The 20,020-nt window shown below is 55.7% G+C and overlaps 4 protein-coding genes across 4 annotated transcripts; all 4 read right to left on the bottom strand.

Annotated features, from left to right (window-relative positions):
* Nucleotides 1–8,713: 8,713 nt before the first annotated feature.
* Nucleotides 8,714–10,351, bottom strand: LOC126159951 (trophinin-like). Its single transcript, XM_049916758.1, has one exon. It carries the CDS (start codon nt 10,349–10,351, stop codon nt 8,714–8,716), a length of 1,638 nt encoding a protein of 545 aa, XP_049772715.1.
* Nucleotides 10,352–12,629: 2,278 nt separating this feature from the next.
* On the bottom strand, nt 12,630–13,244 carry LOC126159950 (uncharacterized). The gene has a single exon (XM_049916757.1). The coding sequence runs from the start codon at nt 13,242–13,244 to the stop codon at nt 12,630–12,632; it is 615 nt and encodes a 204-aa protein (XP_049772714.1).
* A 141-nt stretch (nt 13,245–13,385) lies between these two features.
* Nucleotides 13,386–14,852, bottom strand: LOC126159949 (uncharacterized). The gene has a single exon (XM_049916756.1). It carries the CDS (start codon nt 14,850–14,852, stop codon nt 13,386–13,388), a length of 1,467 nt encoding a protein of 488 aa, XP_049772713.1.
* Nucleotides 14,853–15,084: 232 nt separating this feature from the next.
* On the bottom strand, nt 15,085–15,615 carry LOC126159948 (trophinin-like). Its single transcript, XM_049916755.1, has one exon. It carries the CDS (start codon nt 15,613–15,615, stop codon nt 15,085–15,087), a length of 531 nt encoding a protein of 176 aa, XP_049772712.1.
* Nucleotides 15,616–20,020: the final 4,405 nt, after the last annotated feature.

Raw genomic sequence — 20,020 nt, 5'->3', positions numbered from 1 at the left:
TGTGCACCTGCACAGTCGCAACAGATGGCTGCTGGCCATCTCTACAAGGACTACAGTGGGTCTACACCTCTGGTGGCCCACAAATACCACAATCTCTACAAGGACTACAGTGGGTCTACACCTCTGGTGGCCCACAAATACCACAATCTCTACCAGGACTACAGTGGGTCTACTCTTTGATGACCTATCTACCAATCTTCTTCAAAACGTGAAATGACTCTGCTGTGGGTTTGCTCTGTTGTGGCCCATTACCTGTCAGCATGTCAAGAGTCAGCACTGTCTTTCTGTTGGAAGGACAACACTACTTCTTCAAGACTGCATGGAAATCCACTACTTCTGTGTGCAATTTCTTTTACTAATGAGACTTTGTGAAAAAAACTGTAATTACTATTATGATGAATGATCAGGACTGTCTTTATGGACTGTGAGAAAATTTTAGCTTTTGACCAACATTGTATCAATAAGTGTGTGCATTGGATATCTTTGTTAGTGTAATTATGAAAAATTTTATCAAATCATTATTGGCCACTGGCCAAAAACATTTGTAAAATTTTTTGTGGGGAGCATGGGGGCTATGTAAGTAGGCTGTTTATGTTTTCTTTATGTAAGTTTGCTGTTTATGTTTTTTATTGGCAACGTTACGTAGCGCTCTCTATATGAAAATCACTGGCTGTGCTGTGTGCAGTATGTGGCTAGTTTGAATTGTTGTCTGCCATTGTTGATGCGAACAGCGCGTAGCGCTGGGCAGTTGGAGGTGAGCCGCCAGCAGTGGTGGATGTGGGGAGAGAGATGGCGGAGTTTTGTAATACAGGATGTTAATTATGAATATTAAGGTAAATACAGTGTTTGTTCTCTATTAATATCTTTCATTTGCTAACTATCCCTATCAGTAGTTAGTACCTTCAGTAGTTTGAATCTTTTATTTAGCTGGCAGTAGTGGCACTCGCTGTATTGCAGTAGTTCGAGCAGCGAAGATTTTTGTGAGGTAAGTGATTTGTAAAAGGTATAGGTTAAAGTTAGTCAGGGCCATTGTTTTGTAGGGGTTATTGAAAGTCAGATTGCGTTGCGCTAAAATTATTGTGTGCCAGGTTAAGCACAGTCTTGTACAATTGTTGTAAGTGGACGTTTCATATGTATAAATTCCTCTAAGGGGACGTTTCAATGCATACGACAGAGTAACGAATCTGCCCCTTGGATGGGACAGTGTACTGATACGAATTGTTAAGCTCTGTCTGTGGAAACAAATAATCGCTTTTAGTTTCTCCTGACCAGAGACTACTTTTATTCTACTTACTAACAATGTCAACAATATCGGAAGGTGGTAAATGTTTCCCATATTCCTTAATGTAGGTGAGCGACAAGAATAAAATACTTGCTGTAAGTTACACGATGGCGATATCGAGACATCAGTATGAACCATGCAACAGAATTCTTTGCGGAGGTTTCAAACACATGGTGGCATTACACTAGGCCCTGAATCACAGCTATCGAACTGATTCGGTCAATTTAAGAGTTTCACATGTGTGTCTGTGCACGATTTTCGCTGGATGCTCACTAAGATTGCAAGGGGGGGGGGGCGGGAATGGTTACCTCATCCAAACTAAGCGACAGAGGTGGATACGTATGTGACACTTATCCATAGCTTTCATACTGACTGCATGCGATGAAAGAGTTGAGTTTATAAAATGTGATACATTATGAATCCATAAACAGCATAGGGAGCTCCCTAAAAGCAAGTAGCTTGAAAGACTTTATGTATGAGGCAAACACTGATATTATTCTAGTTACAGAAGTAAAGGATACTGCACTACACGATGTATTGGGATATAGTGCTGTAATTAATGCTGGAACTGGATATGAATTAGAGACCGTGATACTCGCGAAAGAGGGCATAATAGTGGATCACGTTGAAAACTCACATGTAATACAGTTGTAGCTTGTACTGTTTACAACACCTGGCTATTTAATATATATGTTCCACCTGGTAGCAGTAAACGACGTAAACGAGCAGAGTTTCTTTAAATACGAAATTGTCCCTCTCTTCAGATTTCAGTAAGGTAATATCATTTTGGCAGAAGATTTCAAAGGCGCCCGTCCATTGTCTTCTGCTTTTCTAGTGTTTGCAGCCTTTCAGTGTGTGCTGCCTATCCACATTGTGACACTTTACAGTGTGTTGTTATTTCATTGTATGCTTGCTTCCCAGTGCATGCTGGGTTTCAGTGTGCAGTACCTTGCCATTGTGTGACGCCTTTCCAATATGTGCTGACTTTTCAGTTTGTGCTGCCTTTCTCAGCATGGGCTGCCTTTGCAGTGTGTGTTGCCTAGTATTGTGCGCCGCCTTTGTAACATGTGCTGCCTTCGTAGTGTGTGCTGCCATTGCAGCATGTGCTGCTGTTGCAGCATTTGCACCCTTTGCATGGTGTGCAACCTTAGTAGCATATGCAGCCTTTTTAGCATATGCAGCCATTGCAGCATGTGCTGCCTTTGCAGCTTGTGCTGCCATTCCATTGTGTGCTTGTTTTATAGTGCATATTGCCTTTATAGTGCATGCTGCCTTTCCAAGACAGCGAAGACAGTACGATTTCCAAAGGCAGTACACCGTGTGAAGATAGCACACCTTGTGTAGACAGCACGATTTGCAAAGATGGCACACCTTGCGAAGACAGCATGTCTTGCCAAGACAGCATGTCATGGCAACACAGCACGACTTGCATTGGCAGCACAACTCGTAAAGGCAGAATGACTTACAAAATCAGCTCACCTTGTGAGGACAGCACACCTTGCGAATGCAGAACTCGTAGTGACAAAGCTCGCCTTGCGAAGACAAATAGCCTTACAAAGGCAGCGTGGCTTGGAAAGACAGCACGCCTTGTGATGGAGGAACGCTTAGCAAAAGCAGGACTCCGTGTCGAGGCAGCCAACCTCAAGAAGGCAGCCAACCTCAAGAAGGCAGCATTCCTTGCGAAGGCAGGACGCCTTTTAAAGACAGCACGCCTTGCGAAGGCATCATGCCTTGTAGGGCAGCATGCCATGTGAAGGCAGCACTGCTTGCGAAGACAGCACATCTTGCAAAAACAGCACACCTTGCAAAGACAGCACGCCTTGCAAAGACAGCACACGTTTCAAAGATAGCATGCATTGTAGAGACAGCAGAATTTGCAGAGATGGCACGACTTGCAAAGACAGAACAACTTGCAAAGACAGCAAACCATGCAAATACAGCATGCCTTGCAAAGAATTCACAGCTTGCAAAGAATTCACACCTTGCAAAGATGGCACACATTTGAAAGATGGCACACCTTGCCAAGATGGAACACAATTCCCAGACAAAACACCTTGCATAGCCAGAACAGCATGCATTGACAAGGCAGGACACCTTGACAAGACAGCATGCCTTGAGAAGACAGCACGCATTGCCAAGACAGCACACCTTGCCAAGAAAGCATGCCTTGCCAAGACAGCATGCATTGCCAAGACAGCACACCTTGCCAAGACAGCATGCCTTGCCAAGACAGCACAACTTCCTAAAGCGGCATGCCTTGCGAAAACAGGATGGCTAGCGAAGACAGCACGCCCTCAAAAGATGCCATGGCATGCGAAAGCAGCATGCCTTGTGAAGACAGCACACCTTGTGTAGACAGCACGCCTTTTGCAGACAGCCATCCTTAAGTAGACAGCTCGCCTTGTGTAGGCAGCATGTCTTATGTAGACAGCACGCCTTGTGTAGACAGAACACATTGTGTAGGTAGAATGTCTTCCAAAGACATATTTAGACAGTACGCCATGTGTAGACAGCATGTCATGTGTAGACTGAACGAAATCTGCAGACAGCATGCCATGTGTAGATAGCACGCCATCTGTAGAAAGCACACAATGTGTAGACAGCATGCCTTGATAAGACAGTATGCGTAGCGAAGATAGTACGCATTGCCAAGACAGCACACTTTGCCCAGAGAGCACACATAGCCAAGAAAGCATGCCTTGCCAAGACAGCACGCCTTGCTGAGAAAGCATGCCTTGCTGAGACAGCAGGCCTTAATAAATCAGCACTCCTTGCAAAGACAGCACACCTTGCCAAGACAGCACACCTTGCCAAGATGGCACACCTTACCAAGACAGCACAACCTTGCCAAGACAGCACACCTTGCCAAGACTGCATATCTTGCCAAGAGAGCACACCTTGCCAAGACAGCACTCCTTGCAAAGACTGCACCCCTTGCACAGACAGAAGGCTTGCAAAGACACCACGGCTTGTCAAGACAGTACGACTCACGAAGACAGAATGCCTTGCGAAGTCAGGACGCCTTTTAAAGACAGCACGCCTTGCGAAGGCATCATGCCTTGTAGGGCAGCATGCCATGTGAAGGCAGCACTGCTTGCGAAGGCAGCACATCTTGCAAAGACAGCACGCCTTCCAAAGACAGCATACGTTTCAAAGATAGCATGCATTGCAGAGACAGCAGAATTTGCAGAGACGGCACGATTTGCAAACTCTTAGCTGACTTAGGACACAGCACGTTTTTAGAGATGAAGAGAACCAGCACTCCCTGCGAAGGCAGCACTACTAGCGAAGGCAGCACTCCTTGTGAAGGCGGCACTCCTTGCGAAGGCAGCACCCTCTGCAAAGGCAGCACTCCTTGCGAAGGCAGCACTCCTTGCGAAGGCAGCACTCTGAGCAAGGGCAGCACTCGCTGCGAAGGCAGCACTCCGTGCGAAGGCAGCACTCTGTGCGAAGGCAGCACTCCCTGCAAAGGCAGCACACCGTGCGAAGTCAGCACCCTGTGCAAAGGCAGCACTCCGTGCAAAGGCAGCACTCCTTGCGTAGGCAGCACTAGTAGCAAAGGCTGCACTTCCTAGCGAAGGCAGCACTCCTTGTGAAGGCAGCACTCTGTGCAAAGGCAGCACTCCGTGCAAAGGCAGCACTCTGTGTGAAGGCAGCACTCCTAGCAAAGGCTGCACTCCTTGCGAAGGCAGCACTCCTTGCAAAGGCAGCACTCATTGGAAGGCAGCACTCGTTGCAAAGGCAGTACTCCCTGCGAAGGCAGCAGTACTTGCGAAGGCATTACCCCTTGCGAAGGCAGCCCTCCGTGCGAAGGCAGCACTTCTAGCAAAGGCAGCACTCCTTGGAAGGCAGCACTCCTTGCGAAGGCAGCACTCCTTGCGAAAGCAGTACTACTTGCGAAGGCAACACTCCTTGCGAAGGCAGCAGTCCTTGCGAAGGCAGCACTCCATGTGAATGCAGCACTCCTTGCGAAGGCAACACTCCTTGCAAAGGCAGCACTCCCTGCGAAGGCAGCACTCCTTGCGAAGGCGCCACCCCATGCGAAGGCAGCACTCCCTGCGAAGGCAGCACTTCTTGCGAAGGCAGCACTCTGTGCGTAGGCTGCACTCCGTGCGAGGGCAGCAATCTGTGCAAAGGCAGCACTCCTTGCGAAGGCTGCACTCCGTACGAAGGCAGCACTCCTAGCGAAGGCAGCACACCGTCCTAAGGCAGCACTCCTTGGGAAGGCAGCACTCCTTGCGAAGGCAGCAGTCCTTGCGAAGGCTCCACTCCTTGCGAAGGCAGCACTCCTTGCGAAGGCAGCACTCCTAGCGAAGGCAGCCCTCATTGCGAAGGCAGCACTCCTTGCGAAGGCATTTCTCCTTGCGAAGGCAGCACTCCTTGCAAAGGCAGCACTCCTGGCGAAGGCAAAACCCCTTGCGAAGACAGCACACCCTACAAAGGCAGCCCTCGTTGCGAAGGCAGCACTCCTTGCGAAGGCACTCCTTGCGAAGGCAGCACTCCTTGCAAAGGCAGCACTCGTTGCAAAGGCAGTACTCCCTGCGAAGGCAGCAGTACTTACGAAGGCATTACCCCTTGCGAAGGCAAAACTCCCTGCGAAGGGAGTCCTCCTTGCGAAGGCAGCCCTCCGTGTCAAGGCAGCACTTCTAGCGAAGGCAGCACTCCTTGGAAGGCAGCACTCCTTGCGAAGGCAGCACCCCTTGCGAAGGCAGTACTGCTTCCGAAGGCAGCACTCCTTGCGAAGGCAGCACTCCTTGCGAAGGCAGTACTCCTTGCAAAGGCAGCACTCCTTGCGAAGGCAGCACTCCTTGCGGAGGCACCACTCCTTTTGAACGCAGTACTCCTTGCGAAGGCAACACTGCTAGCGAAGGCAGCACTCCATGCGAAGGCAGCACTCCTTGCGAAGGCAGTACTCCTTGCAAAGGCAGCACACCTTGCGAAGGCAGCACTCCTTGCGAAGGCTGCACTCTGTATGAAGGCAACACTCCTAGGGAAGGCAGCACTCGGTCCCAAGGCAGCACTCCTTGGGAAGGCAGCATTCCTTGCGAAGGCAACACTCCTTGCGAAAGCAGCACTCCTAGCGAAGGCAGCACTCCTTGTGATGGCAGCGGTCCTTGCAAAGGCAGCACTTCTTGCGAAGGCAGCACACCTTGCGAAGGCAGCACTCCTTGCGAAGTCAGCCCTCCTTGCGAAAGCAGCACTCCTAGTGATGGCAGCACTCCTAGCGAAGGCAGCACTCCTAGCGAAGGCAGCACTCCTAGCGAAGGCAGCACTCCTAGCGAAGGCAGTAATGCTTGCAAAGGCGGCACTCCTTGCGAAGGCAACAGTCCATGCAAAGGCAGCACTCTTTGCGGAGGCAGCACTCTGTGCAAAGGCAGCACTCTGTGCAAAGGCAGCAGTCCTTGCGAAGGCAGCACTCTGTGCAAAGGCAGCACCCCGTGAGAAGGGAGCATTCCTTCGAAGGCAGCACTCCTTGCGAAGGCAGAACTCCATGCGAAGGCTGCACTCCGTGCGAAGGCAGCACTCCGTGCAAAGGCAGCCACCTGCGCGAAGGCAGCACTATGTGCATAGGCACCACTCCTTGCGAAGGCAGCACTCCCTGCGAAGGCAGCAATCCCTGCTGAGGTAGCCCTCTTTGTGAAGGAAGCACTCCTTGCGAAGGCAACACTCCTTGCAAAGGCAGCACTCCTTGCGAAGGCAGAACTACTTGCAAAGGCAGCATACCGTGCAAAGGAAGCACTACTTGCGAAGGTTGCTTTCTGTGCGGAGACAGCACTCCGTGCAAAGGCAGCAATCTGTGCAAAGACAGCACTCCGTGCGAAGGCAGCACCCCTTGCGAATCCACCACTACTTGCGAAGGCAGCACTCCGTGCGAAGGCAGCACTACGTGCGTAGGCACCATCCCTTGTGAAGGCAGCATTCCCTGTGAAGGCAGCACTCCTAGAGAACGCAGCACTCCTTGCGAAGGCATCACTCCTTGTGAAGGCAGCACTCTGTGCAAAGGCAGCATTCCCTGCGAAGGAAGCATACCTTGCGAAGGCACCACCCCATGCGAAGGCAGCACTCCCTGCGAAGGCAACCCTCATTGCGAAGGCAGCACTCCTTGCGAAGGCAGCACTCCTTGCGAAGGGAGCACTCCTTGCAAAGGCAGCACACCTTGCGAAGGCAGCACTCCTTGGAAGGCAGCACTCCTTGCAAAGGCAGTACTCCCTGCGAAAGCAGAACTACTTGCGAAGGCATTACTCCTTGCGAAGGCAGCACTCCCTGCGAAGGCAGCCCTCTTTGCGAAGGCAGCCCTCCTTGGGAAGGCAGCACTCCTAGCGAAGGCAGCACTCCTTGCGATGGCAGCGCTCCTTGCAAAGGCAGCACTCCTTGCGAAGGCAGCACACCTTGCGAAGGCAGCACTCCTTGCGGATGCAGCACTCCCTGCGACGGCAGCACTCCTTGCGAAGGCACCACTCCTTGCGAAGGCAGCACTCCCTGCAAAGGCAGCACTCCCTGCGAAGGCAGCCCTCCTTGCGAAAGCGGCACTCCTAGCGAAGGCAGCACTCCTTGCGAAGGTAGCTCTCCTTAGAAGGGCAGCACTCCTAGCGAAGGCAGCACTCCTTGCGAAGGCATATCTCCTTGCGAAGGCAGCACTCCTTGCAAAGGCAGCACTCCTTGCGAAGGCACCACCCCTTGCGAAGGCAGCACTCCCAGCAAAAGCAGCCCTCATTGCGAAGGCAGCACTCCTTGCGAAGGCAGCACTCCTTGCGAAGGCAGCACTCCTTGCGAAGGCAGCACTCTTTGCGAAGGCACCACCCCTTGCGAAGGCAGCACTCCCTGCAAAGGCAGCCCTCATTGCGAAGGCAGCACTCCTTGCGAAGGCAGCACTCATTGGAAGGCAGCACTCGTTCAAAGGCAGTACTCCCTGAGAAGGCAGCACTACTTGCAAAGGCATTACCCCTTGCGAAGGCAGCCCTCCTCTCGAAGGCAGCCCTCCTTGCGAAGTCAGCACTCCTAGCGAAGGCAGCACTCCTTGTGAATGCAGCACTCCTTGCGAAGGCAACACTCCTTGCGAAGGCACCACCCCTTGCGAAGGCAGCACTCCCTGCGAAGGCATTACCCCTTGTGAAGGCAGCACTCCCTGCGAAGGCAGCCCTCCTTGCGAAGGCTGCCCTCCTTGTGAGGACAGAACTCCTAGCGAAGGCAGCACTCCTTGCGAAGGCAGCACTCCTTGCGAAGGCAGTACTCGTTGCAAAGGCAGCACTCCTTGCGAAGGCAGCCCTCCTTGTGAGGGCAGCACTCCTAGCGAAGGCAGCACTCCTTGCGAAGGCAGCGCTCCTTGCGAAGGCAGTACTCCTTGCAAAGGCAGCACTCCTTGCGAAGGCAGCACTCCTTGCGGAGGCACCACTCCTTCTGCACGCAGTACTCCTTGCGAAGGCAACACTGCTAGCGAAGGCAGCACTCCTTGCGAAGGCAGCACTCCTTGCGAAGGAAGTACTCCTTGCAAAGGCAGCACACCTTGCGAAGGCAGCACCTTGCGAAGGCTGCACTCTGTACGAAGGCAACACTCCTAGGGAAGGCAGCACTCGGTCCCAAGGCAGCACTCCTTGGGAAGGCAGCATTCCTTGCGAAGGCAGCACTCCTTGCGAAAGCAGCACTCCTAGCGAAGGCAGCACTAATTGTGATGGCAGCGCTCCTTGCAAAGGCAGCACTTCTTGCGAAGGCAGCACACCTTGCGAAGGCAGCACTCCTTGCGGATGCAGCACTCCACGCGAAGGCAGCACTCCTTGTGAAGGCACCACTCCTTGCGAAGGCAGCACTCCTTGCAAAGGCAGCACTCCCTGCGAAGTCAGCCCTCCTTGTGAAAGCAGCACTCCTAGCGATGGCAGCACTCCTTGCGAAGGCAGCTCTCCTTAGAAGGGCAGCACTCCTAGCGAAGGCAGCACTCCTTGCGAAGGCAGCAATCCCTTCAAAGGCAGCATTCCTTGTGAAGGCAGCTCTCCTTGCAAAGGCAGCACTCCCTGCGTAGGCAGCACTGCCTGTGAAGGCAGCGCTCCTTGCAAAGGCAGCACTTCTTGCGAAGGCAGCACACCTTGCGAAGGCAGCACACCTTGCGAAGGCAGCACTCCTTGAGGATGCAGCACTCCATGCGAAGGCAGCACTCCTTGCGAAGGCACCATTCCTTGCGAAGGCAGCACTCCTTGCAAAGGCAGCACTCCCTGCGAAGTCAGCCCTCCTTGCGAAAGCAGCACTCCTAGCGATGGCAGCACTCCTTGCGAAGCCAGCTCTCCTTAGAAGGGCAGCACTCCTAGCGAAGGCAGCACTCCTTGCGAAGGCAGCAATCCTTGCAAAGGCAGCATTCCTTGTGAAGGCAGCTCTCCTTGCGAAGGCAGCACTCCCTGCGTAGGCAGCACTGCCTGCGAAGGCAGCACTCCTTGCGATGGCTGCACTCCTTGCGAAGGCAGCACTCTGAGCAAAAGCAGCACTCCATGCGAAGGCTGCACTCTGTGCGAAGGCAGCACTCCATGCAAAGGCAGCAACCTGTGCGGAGGCAGCACTATGTGCATAGGCACCACTCCTTGCGAAGGCAGCACTCCCTGCGAATGCAGCAATCCTTGCTGAGGCAGCCCTCTTTGTGAAGGGAGCACTCCTTGCGAAGGCAGCACTCCTTGCAAAGGCAGCACTCCTTGCGAAGGCAGAACTACTTGCAAAGGCAGCATACCGTGCAAAGGAAGCACTACTTGCGAAGGTTGCTTTCCATGCGGAGACAGCACTCCGTGCAAAGGCAGCACTCTGTGCAAAGACAGCACTCCGTGCGAAGGCAGCACCCCTTGCGAATCCACCACTTTTTGCGAAGGCAGCACTCCGTGCGAAGGCAGCACTACGTGCGTAGGCACCATCCCTTGTGAAGGCAGCACTCCCTGTGAAGGCAGCACTCCAAGAGAACGCAGCACTCCTTGCGAAGGCTTCACTCCTTGTGAAGGCAGCACTCTGTGCAATGGCAGCACTCCCTGCGAAGGAAGCATACCTTGCGAAGGCACCACCCCATGCGAAGGCAGCACTCCCTGCGAAGGCAGCCCTCATTGAGAAGGCAGCACTCCTTGCGAAGGCAGCACTCCTTGCGAAGGGAGCACTCCTTGCGAAGGCAGCACTCCTTGCGAAGGCAGCACTCCTTGGAAGGCAGCACTCCTTGCAAAGGCAGTACTCCCTGCGAAAGCAGAACTACTTGCGAAGGCATCACTCTTTGCGAAGGCAGCACTCCTTGCGAAGGCATCACTCCTTGTGAAGGCAGCAATCTGTGCAAAGGCAGCACTCCTTGCGAAGGCAGCACACCTTGCGAAGGCAGCACTCCTTGCGGATGCAGCACTCCCTGCGAAGGCAGCACTCCTTGCGAAGTCACCACTCCTTGCGAAGGCAGCACTCCCTGCAAAGGCAGCACTCCCTGCGAAGGCAGACCTCTTTGCGAAAGCAGCACTCCTAGCGAAGGCAGCACTCCTTGCGAAGGTAGCTCTCCTTAGAAGGGCAGCACTCCTAGCGAAGGCAGCACTCCTTGCGAAGGCATATCTCCTTGCGAAGGCAGCACTCCTTGCAAAGGCAGCACTCCTTGCGAAGGCACCACCCCTTGTGAAGGCAGCACTCCCAGCAAAGGCAGCCCTCATTGCGAAGGCAGCACTCCTTGCGAAGGCAGCACTCCCTGCGAAGGCAGCACTCTTTGCGAAGGCACCACCCCTTGCGAAGGCAGCACTCCCTGCAAAGGCAGCCCTCATTGCAAAGGCAGCACTCCTTGCGAAGGCAGCACTCCTTGCGAACGCAGCACTCCTTGCGAAGACAGCACTCCTTGCGAAGGCAGCACTCATTGGAAGGCAGCACTCGTTCAAAGGCAGTACTCCCTGAGAAGGCAGCACTACTTGCGAAGGCATTACCCCTTGCGAAGGCAGCCCTCCTCTCGAAGGCAGCCCTCCTTGCGAAGACAGCACACCTAGCGAAGGCAGCACTCCTTGTGAAGGCAGCACTCCTTGCGAAGGCAGTACTCCTTGCGAACGCAGTACTCCTTGCGAAAGCAGCACTCCTTGCGGAGGCAGCACTCCTTGTGAATGCAGCACTCCTTGCGAAGGCAACACTCCTTGCGAAGGCACCACCCCTTGCGAAGGCAGCACTCCCTGCGAAGGCATTACCCCTTGTGAAGGCAGCACTCCCTGCGAAGGCAGCCCTCCTTGCGAAGGCAGTCCTCCTTGTGAGGGCAGCACTCCTAGCGAAGGCAGCCCTCATTGCGAAGGCAGCACTCCTTGTGAAGACAGCACTCTTTGCGAAGGGAGCACACCTTGCGAAGGTAGCACTCCTTGGAAGGCAGCACTCCTTGCAAAGGCAGTACTCCCTGCGAAAGCAGAACTACTTGCGAAGGCATTACCCCTTGCGAAGGCAGCACTCCCTGCGAAGGCAGCCCTCTTTGCGAAGGCAGCCCTCCTTGCGAAGGCAGCAATTCCTAGCGAAGGCAGCACTCCTTGCGATGGCAGCGCTCCTTGCAAATGCAGCACTCCTTGCGAAGGCAGTACTCCTTGCGAAGGCAGCACTCCTTGCGGATGCAGCACTCCCTGCGAAGGCAGCACTCCTTGCGAAGGCACCACTCCATGCGAAGGCAGCACTCCCTGCAAAGGCAGCACTCCCTGCGAAGTCAGCCCTCCTTGCAAAAGCAGCACTCCTAGCGATGGCAGCACTCCTTGCGGAACCAGCTCTCCTTAGAAGGGCAGCACTCCTAGCGAAGGAAGCACTCCTTGCGAAGGCAGCACTCCTTGCAAAGGCAGCACTCCTTGCGAAGGCACCACCCCTTGCGAAGGCAGCACTCCCTGCAGAGGCAGCCCTCATTGCGAAGGCAGCACTCCTTGCGAAGGCAGCACTCCTTGCGATGGCAGCACTCCTTGCGAAGGCAGCACCCATTGGGAGGCAGCACTCTTTGCAAAGGCAGTACTCCCTGAGAAGGCAGCACTACTTGCGAATGCATTACCCCTTGCGAAGGCAGCACTCCCTGCGAAGGCAGCCCTCCTCTCGAAGGCAGCCCTCCTTGCGAAGACAACACTCCTAGCGAAGGCAGCACTCCTTGCGAAGGCAGCACTCCTTTCGAAGGCAGTACTCCTTGCGAAGGCAGCACACCTTGCGAATGCAGCACTTCTTGCGAAGGCACCACACCCTGCGAATGCAGATCACTGTGCAAAGGCAACACTCCGTGGGAAGACAGCACTACGTGAGAAGGCTGCGCTCCGTGCGAAGGCAGCACTCCTTGCGAAGGCAGAACTCCTTGCGAAGGCAGCACTCCTAGCGAAGGCAGCACTCCTTGTGAAGGCAGCACTTCTTGCGAAGGCACCACTCAATGCGAATGCAGATCTCTGTGCAAAGGCAGCACTCCGTACGAAGGCAGCACTACGTGCGAAGGCTGCACTCCGTGCGAAAACAGCACTCTGTCAAAGGAAGCACTCCGTGTGAAGGCAGCACTATGTGCGAAGGCTGCACTCCGTGCGAAAGCAGCACTCCTTGCGAAGGCAGCACTCCTTGCAAAGGCAGCACTCCTTGTGAAGGCAGCTCTCCTTGCGAAGCCAGCACTCCCTGCGTAGGCAGCACTCCCTGCGAAGGCAGCACTCGTAGCGAAGGCAGCACTCCTAGCGAAGGCAGCACTCCTAGCGAAGGCAGCACTCCTTGCGAAGGCAGCAATCGTTGCAAAGGCAGCACTCCTTGCGAAGGAAACAGTCCATGCAAAGGCAGCACTCCTTGCGGAGGCAGCACTCTGTGCAAAGGCAGCACTCCCTGCAAAGGCAGCACTCTGTGCAAAGGCAGCACTCCTTGCGAAGGCAGCACTCCTTGCGAAGGCAGCACTCCTTGTGAAGGCTGCACTCCTTGCGAAGGCAGCACTCTGAGCAAAAGCAGCACTCCATGCGAAGGCTGCATTCCGTGTGAAGGCAGCACTCCTTGCAAAGGCAGCACTCATTGGAAGGCAGCACTCGTTGGAAAGGCAGTACTCCCTGCGAAGGCAGCAGTACTTGCGAAGGCATTACCCCTTGCGAAGGCAACACTCCATGCGAAGGGAGCCCTCCTTGCGAAGGCAGCCCTCCGTGCGAAGGCAGCACTTCTAGCGAAGGCAGCACTCCTTGGAATACAGCACTCCTTGCGAAGGCAGCACTCCTTGTGAAGGCAGCTCTCCTTGCGACGGCAGCACTCCCTGCATAGGCAGCCCTCTTTGCGAAGGCAGCACTCCTTGCGAAGACAGCACTCTTTGCAAAGGGAGCACACCTTGCGAAGGCAGCACTCCTTGGAAGGCAGCACTCCTTGCAAAGGCAGTACTCCCTGCGAAAGCAGAACTACTTGCGAAGGCATTACCCCTTGCGAAGGCAGCACTCCCTGCGAAGGCAGCCCTCTTTGCGGAGGCAGCCCTCCTTGCGAAGGCAGCAATTCCTAGCGAAGGCAGCACTCCTTGCGATGGCAGTGCTCCTTGCAAATGCAGCACTCCTTGCGAAGGCAGTACTCCTTGCGATGGCAGCACTCCTTGCGGATGCAGCACTCCCTGCGAAGGCAGCACTCCTTGCGAAGGCAGCACTCCTTGGAAGGCAGCACTCCTTGCAAAGGCAGTACTACCTGCGAAAGCAGAACTACTTGCGAAGGCATCACTCTTTGCGAAGGCAGCACACCTTGCGAAGGCATCACTCCTTGTGAAGGCAGCACTCTGTGCAAAGGCAGCACTCCTTGCGAAGGCAGCACACCTTGCGAAGGCAGCACTCCTTGCGGATGCAGCACTCCCTGCGAAGGCAGCACTCCTTGCGAAGGCACCACTCCTTGCGAAGGCAGCACTCCCTGCAAAGGCAGCACTCCCTGCGAAGGCAGACCTCTTTGCGAAAGCAGCACTCCTAGCGAAGGCAGCACTCCTTGCGAAGGTAGCTCTCCTTAGAAGGGCAGCACTCCTAGCGAAGGCAGCACTCCTTGCGAAGGCATATCTCCTTGCGAAGGCAGCACTCCTTGCAAAGGCAGCACTCCTTGCGAAGGCACCACCCCTTGTGAAGGCAGCACTCCCAGCAAAGGCAGCCCTCATTGCGAAGGCAGCACTCCTTGCGAAGGCAGCACTCCTTGCGAAGGCAGCACTCTTTGCGAAGGCACCACCCCTTGCGAAGGCAGCACTCCCTGCAAAGGCAGCCCTCATTGCAAAGGCAGCACTCCTTGCGAAGGCAGCACTCCTTGCGAACGCAGCACTCCTTGCGAAGGCAGCACTCCTTGCGAAGGCAGCACTCGTTGGAAGGCAGCACTCGTTCAAAGGCAGTACTCCCTGAGAAGGCAGCACTACTTGCGAAGGCATTACCCCTTGCGAAGGCAGCCCTCCTCTCGAAGGCAGCCCTCCTTGCGAAGACAGCACTCGTAGCGAAGGCAGCACTCCTTGTGAAGGCAGCACTCCTTGCGAAGGCAGTACTCCTTGCGAAGGCAGTACTCCTTGCGAAAGCAGCACTCCTTGCGGAGGCAGCACTCCTTGTGAATGCAGCACTCCTTGCGAAGGCAACACTCCTTGCGAAGGCACCACCCCTTGCGAAGGCAGCACTCCCTGCGAAGGCATTACCCCTTGTGAAGGCAGCACTCCCTGCGAAGGCAGCCCTCCTTGCGCAGGCAGTCCTCCTTGTGAGGGCAGCACTCCTAGCGAAGGCAGCCCTCATTGCGAAGGCAGCACTCCTTGCGAAGACAGCACTCTTTGCGAAGGGAGCACACCTTGCGAAGGCAGCACTCCTTGGAAGGCAGCACTCCTTGCAAAGGCAGTACTCCCTGCGAAAGCAGAACTACTTGCGAAGGCATTACCCCTTGCGAAGGCAGCACTCCCTGCGAAGGCAGCCCTCTTTGCGAAGGCAGCCCTCCTTGCGAAGGCAGCAATTCCTAGCGAAGGCAGCACTCCTTGCGATGGCAGCGCTCCTTGCAAATGCAGCACTCCTTGCGAAGGCAGTACTCCTTGCGAAGGCAGCACTCCTTGCGGATGCAGCACTCCCTGCGAAGGCAGCACTCCTTGCGAAGGCACCACTCCATGCGAAGGCAGCACTCCCTGCAAAGGCAGCACTCCCTGCGAAGTCAGCCCTCCTTGCGAAAGCAGCACTCCTAGCGATGGCAGCACTCCTTGCGGAACCAGCTCTCCTTAGAAGTGCAGCACTCCTAGCGAAGGCAGCACTCCTTGCGAAGGCAGCACTCCTTGCAAAGGCAGCAGTCCTTGGGAAGGCACCACCCCTTGCGAAGGCAGCACTCCCTGCAGAGGCAGCCCTCATTGCGAAGGCAGCACTCCTTGCGAAGGCAGCACTCCTTGCGATGGCAGCACTCCTTGCGAAGGCAGCACCCATTGGGAGGCAGCACTCTTTGCAAAGGCAGTACTCCCTGAGAAGGCAGCACTACTTGCGAATGCATTACCCCTTGCGAAGGCAGCACTCCCTGCGAAGGCAGCCCTCCTCAAGAAGGCAGCCCTCCTTGCGAAGACAACACTCCTAGCGAAGGCAGCACTCCTTGCGTAGGCAGCACTCCTTTCGAAGGCAGTACTCCTTGCGAAGGCACCACTCAATGCGAATGCAGATCTCTGTGCAAAGGCAGCACTCCGTGCGAAGGCAGCACTACGTGCGAAGGCTGCACTCCATGCGAAGGCAGCACTCTGTGAAAGGAAGCACTCCGTGTGAAGGCAGCACTATGTGCGAAGGCTGCACTCCGTGCGAAAGCAGCACTCCTTGCGAAGGCAGCACTCCTTGCAAAGGCAGCACTCATTGTGAAGGCAGCTCTCCTTGCGAAGCCAGCACTCCCTGCGTAGGCAGCAGTCCCTGGGAAGGCAGCACTCGTAGCGAAGGCAGCACTCCTAGCGAAGGCAGCACCCCTAGCGAAGGCAGCACTCCTTGCGAAGGCAGCAATCGTTGCAAAGGCAGCACTCCTTGCGAAGGAAACAGTCCATGCAAAGGCAGAAATTCTTGGGGAGGCAGCACTCTGTGCAAAGGCAGCACTCCCTGCAAAGGCAGCACTCTGTGCAAAGGCAGCACTCCTTGCGAAGGCAGCACTCCTTGCGATGGCAGCGCTCCTTGCGAAGGCAGCACTCATTGCGAAGGGAGCCCTCCTTGCGAAGGCAGCCCTCCGTGCGAAGGCAGCACTTCTAGCGAAGGCAGCACTCCTTGGAATACAGCACTCCTTGCGAAGGCAGCACTCCTTGCGGAGGCAACAGTCTATGCAAAGGCAGCACTCCTTGCGGAACCAGCTCTCCTTAGAGGGGCAGCACTCCTAGCGAAGGAGCACTCCCTGCGAAGGCAGCCCTCCTCTCGAAGGCAGCCCTCCTTGCGAAGGCAGCACTCCTTTCGAAGGCAGTACTCCTTGCGAAGGCAGCACACCTTGCGAATGCAGCACTTCTTGCGAAGGCACCACACCCTGCGAATGCAGAACTCTGTGCAAAGGCAACACTCCGTGGGAAGACAGCACTACGTGCGAAGGCTTCGCTCCGTTCCAAGGCAGCACTCCTTTCGAAGGCAGTACTCCTTGCGAAGGCACCACTCAATGCGAATGCAGATCTCTGTGCAAAGGCAGCACTCCGTGCGAAGGCAGCACTACGTGCGAAGGCTGCACTACGTGCGAAGGCAGCACTCCTCGCGAAGGCAGTACTGCTTGCGAAGGCAGCACTCCTTGCGAAGGCAGCACTACTTGGGAAGGCAGAACTCACTGCGTAGGCAGCACTCCCCGCGAAGGCAGCACTCCTAGCTAAGGCAGCACTCCTTACGAAGGCAGCACTCCTTGCAAAGGCAGCACTCCTTGCAAAGGCAACAGTCCATGCAAAGGCAGCACTCCTTGCGGAGGCAGCACTCTGTGCAAAGGCAGCACTCCCTGCAAAGGCAGCACTCTGTGCAAAGGCAGCACTCCTTGCGAAGGCTGCACAATTTGCAAAGGCAGCCCTCCTTGCGAAGGCAGCACTCTGTCAAAGGAAGCACTCCGTGTGAAGGCAGCACTATGTGCGAAGGCTGCACTCCGTGCAAAGGCAGCACTCCTTGCGAAGGCAGCACTCCTTGCGAAGGCAGCACTCCTTGCGAAGGCAGCACTCCTTGCGAAGGGAGCACTCCTTGCGAAGGCAGCACTCCCTGCGTAGGCAGCACTCCCTGCGAAGGCAGCCCTCCTTGCGAAGGCAGCACTCTGTCAAAGGAAGCACTCCGTGTGAAGGCAGCACTATGTGCGAAGGCTGCACTCCGTGCGAAAGCAGCACTCCTTGCGAAGGCAGCACTCCTTGCGAAGGCAGCACTCCTTGTGAAGGCAGCTCTCCTTACGAAGCCAGCACTCCCTGCGTAGGCAGCACTCCCTGCGAAGGCAGCACTCGTAGTGAAGGCAGCACTCCTAGCGAAGGCAGCACTCCTAGCGAAGACAGCACTCCTTGCGAAGGCAGCAATCGTTGCAAAGGCAGCACTCCTTGCGAAGTAAACAGTCCATGCAAAGGCAGCACTCCTTGCGGAGGCAGCACTCTGTGCAAAGGCGGCACTCCCTGCAAAGGCAGCACTCTGTGCAAAGGCAGCACTCCTTGCGAAGGCAGCACACCTTGCGAAGGCAGCACTCCTTGCGGATGCAGCACTCCCTGCGAAGGCAGCACTCCTTGCGAAGGCACCACTCCTTGCGAAGGCAAACTCCCTGCAAAGGCAGCACTCCCTGCGAAGGCAGACCTCTTTGCGAAAGCAGCACTCCTAGCGAAGGCAGCACTCCTTGCGAAGGTAGCTCTCCTGAGAAGGGCAGCACTCCTAGCGAAGGCAGCACTCCTTGCGAAGGCATATCTCCTTGCGAAGGCAGCACTCCTTGCAAAGGCAGCACTCCTTGCGAAGGCACCACCCCTTGTGAAGGCAGCACTCCCAGGAAAGGCAGCCCTCATTGCGAAGGCAGCACTCCTTGCGAAGGCAGCACTCCTTGCGAAGGCAGCACTCTTTGCGAAGGCACCACCCCTTGCGAAGGCAACACTCCCTGCAAAGGCAGCCCTCATTGCAAAGGCAGCACTCCTTGCGAAGGCAGCACTCCTTGCGAACGCAGCACTCCTTGCGAAGGCAGCACTCCTTGCGAAGGCAGCACTCGTTGGAAGGCAGCACTCGTTCAAAGGCAGTACTCCCTGAGAAGGCAGCACTACTTGCGAAGGCATTACCCCTTGCGAAGGCAGCCCTCCTCTCGAAGGCAGCCCTCCTTGCGAAGACAGCACTCCTAGCGACGGCAGCACTCCTTTTGAAGGCAGCACTCCTTGCGAAGGCAGTATTCCTTGCGAAGGCAGTACTCCTTGCGAAAGCAGCACTCCTTGCGGAGGCAGCACTCCTTGTGAATGCAGCACTCCTTGCGAAGGCAACACTCCTTGCGAAGGCACCACCCCTTGCGAAGGCAGCACTCCCTGCGAAGGCATTACCCCTTGTGAAGGCAGCACTCCCTGCGAAGGCAGCCCTCCTTGCGAAGGCAGTCCTCCTTGTGAAGGCAGCACTCCTTGCGAAGGCAGTATTCCTTGCGAAGGCAGTACTCCTTGCGAAAGCAGCACTCCTTGCGGAGGCAGCACTCCTTGTGAATGCAGCAATCCTTGCGAAGGCAGCACCCATTGGGAGGCAGCACTCTTTGCAAAGGCAGTACTCCCTGAGAAGGCAGCACTACTTGCGAATGCATTACCCCTTGCGAAGGCAGCACTCCCTGCGAAGGCAGCCCTCCTCAAGAAGGCAGCCCTCCTTGCGAAGACAACACTCCTAGCGAAGGCAGCACTCCTTGCGAAGGCAGCACTCCTTTCGAAGGCAGTACTCCTTGCGAAGGCAGCACACCTTGCGAATGCAGCACTTCTTGCGAAGGCACCACACCCTGCGAATGCAGATCTCTGTGCAAAGGCAACACTCCGTGGGAAGACAGCACTACATGCGAAGGCTGCGCTCCGTGCGAAGGCAGCACTCCTTGCGAAGGCAGAACTCCTTGTGAAGGCAGCAATCGTTGCAAAGGCAGCACTCCTTGCGAAGTAAACAGTCCATGCAAAGGCAGCACTCCTTGCGGAGGCAGCACTCTGTGCAAAGGCGGCACTCCCTGCAAAGGCAGCACTCTGTGCAAAGGCAGCACTCCTTGCGAAGGCAGCACACCTTGCGAAGGCAGCACTCCTTGCGGATGCAGCACTCCCTGCGAAGGCAGCACTCCTTGCGAAGGCACCACTCCTTGCGAAGGCAGCACTCCCTGCAAAGGCAGCACTCCCTGCGAAGGCAGACCTCTTTGCGAAAGCAGCACTCCTAGCGAAGGCAGCACTCCTTGCGAAGGTAGCTCTCCTTAGAAGGGCAGCACTCCTAGCGAAGGCAGCACTCCTTGCGAAGGCATATCTCCTTGCGAAGGCAGCACTCCTTGCAAAGGCAGCACTCCTTGCGAAGGCACCACCCCTTGTGAAGGCAGCACTCTTTGCGAAGGCACCACCCCTTGCGAAGGCAACACTCCCTGCAAAGGCAGCCCTCATTGCGAAGGCAGCACTCCTTGCGAAGGCAGCACTCCTTGCGAAGGCAGCACTCTTTGCGAAGGCACCACCCCTTGCGAAGGCAACACTCCCTGCAAAGGCAGCCCTCATTGCAAAGGCAGCACTCCTTGCGAAGGCAGCACTCCTTGCGAACGCAGCACTCCTTGCGAAGGCAGCACTCCTTGCGAAGGCAGCACTCGTTGGAAGGCAGCACTCGTTCAAAGGCAGTACTCCCTGAGAAGGCAGCACTACTTGCGAAGGCATTACCCCTTGCGAAGGCAGCTCTCCTCTCGAAG

Source organism: Schistocerca cancellata, unplaced genomic scaffold (genome assembly GCF_023864275.1).
Source record: "Schistocerca cancellata isolate TAMUIC-IGC-003103 unplaced genomic scaffold, iqSchCanc2.1 HiC_scaffold_1150, whole genome shotgun sequence".
Lineage (NCBI taxonomy): Eukaryota > Metazoa > Arthropoda > Insecta > Orthoptera > Acrididae > Schistocerca > Schistocerca cancellata.
The sequence above is the reverse complement of the archived record's forward strand: the minus strand, read 5'-3'. Positions and strand labels throughout refer to the sequence as shown.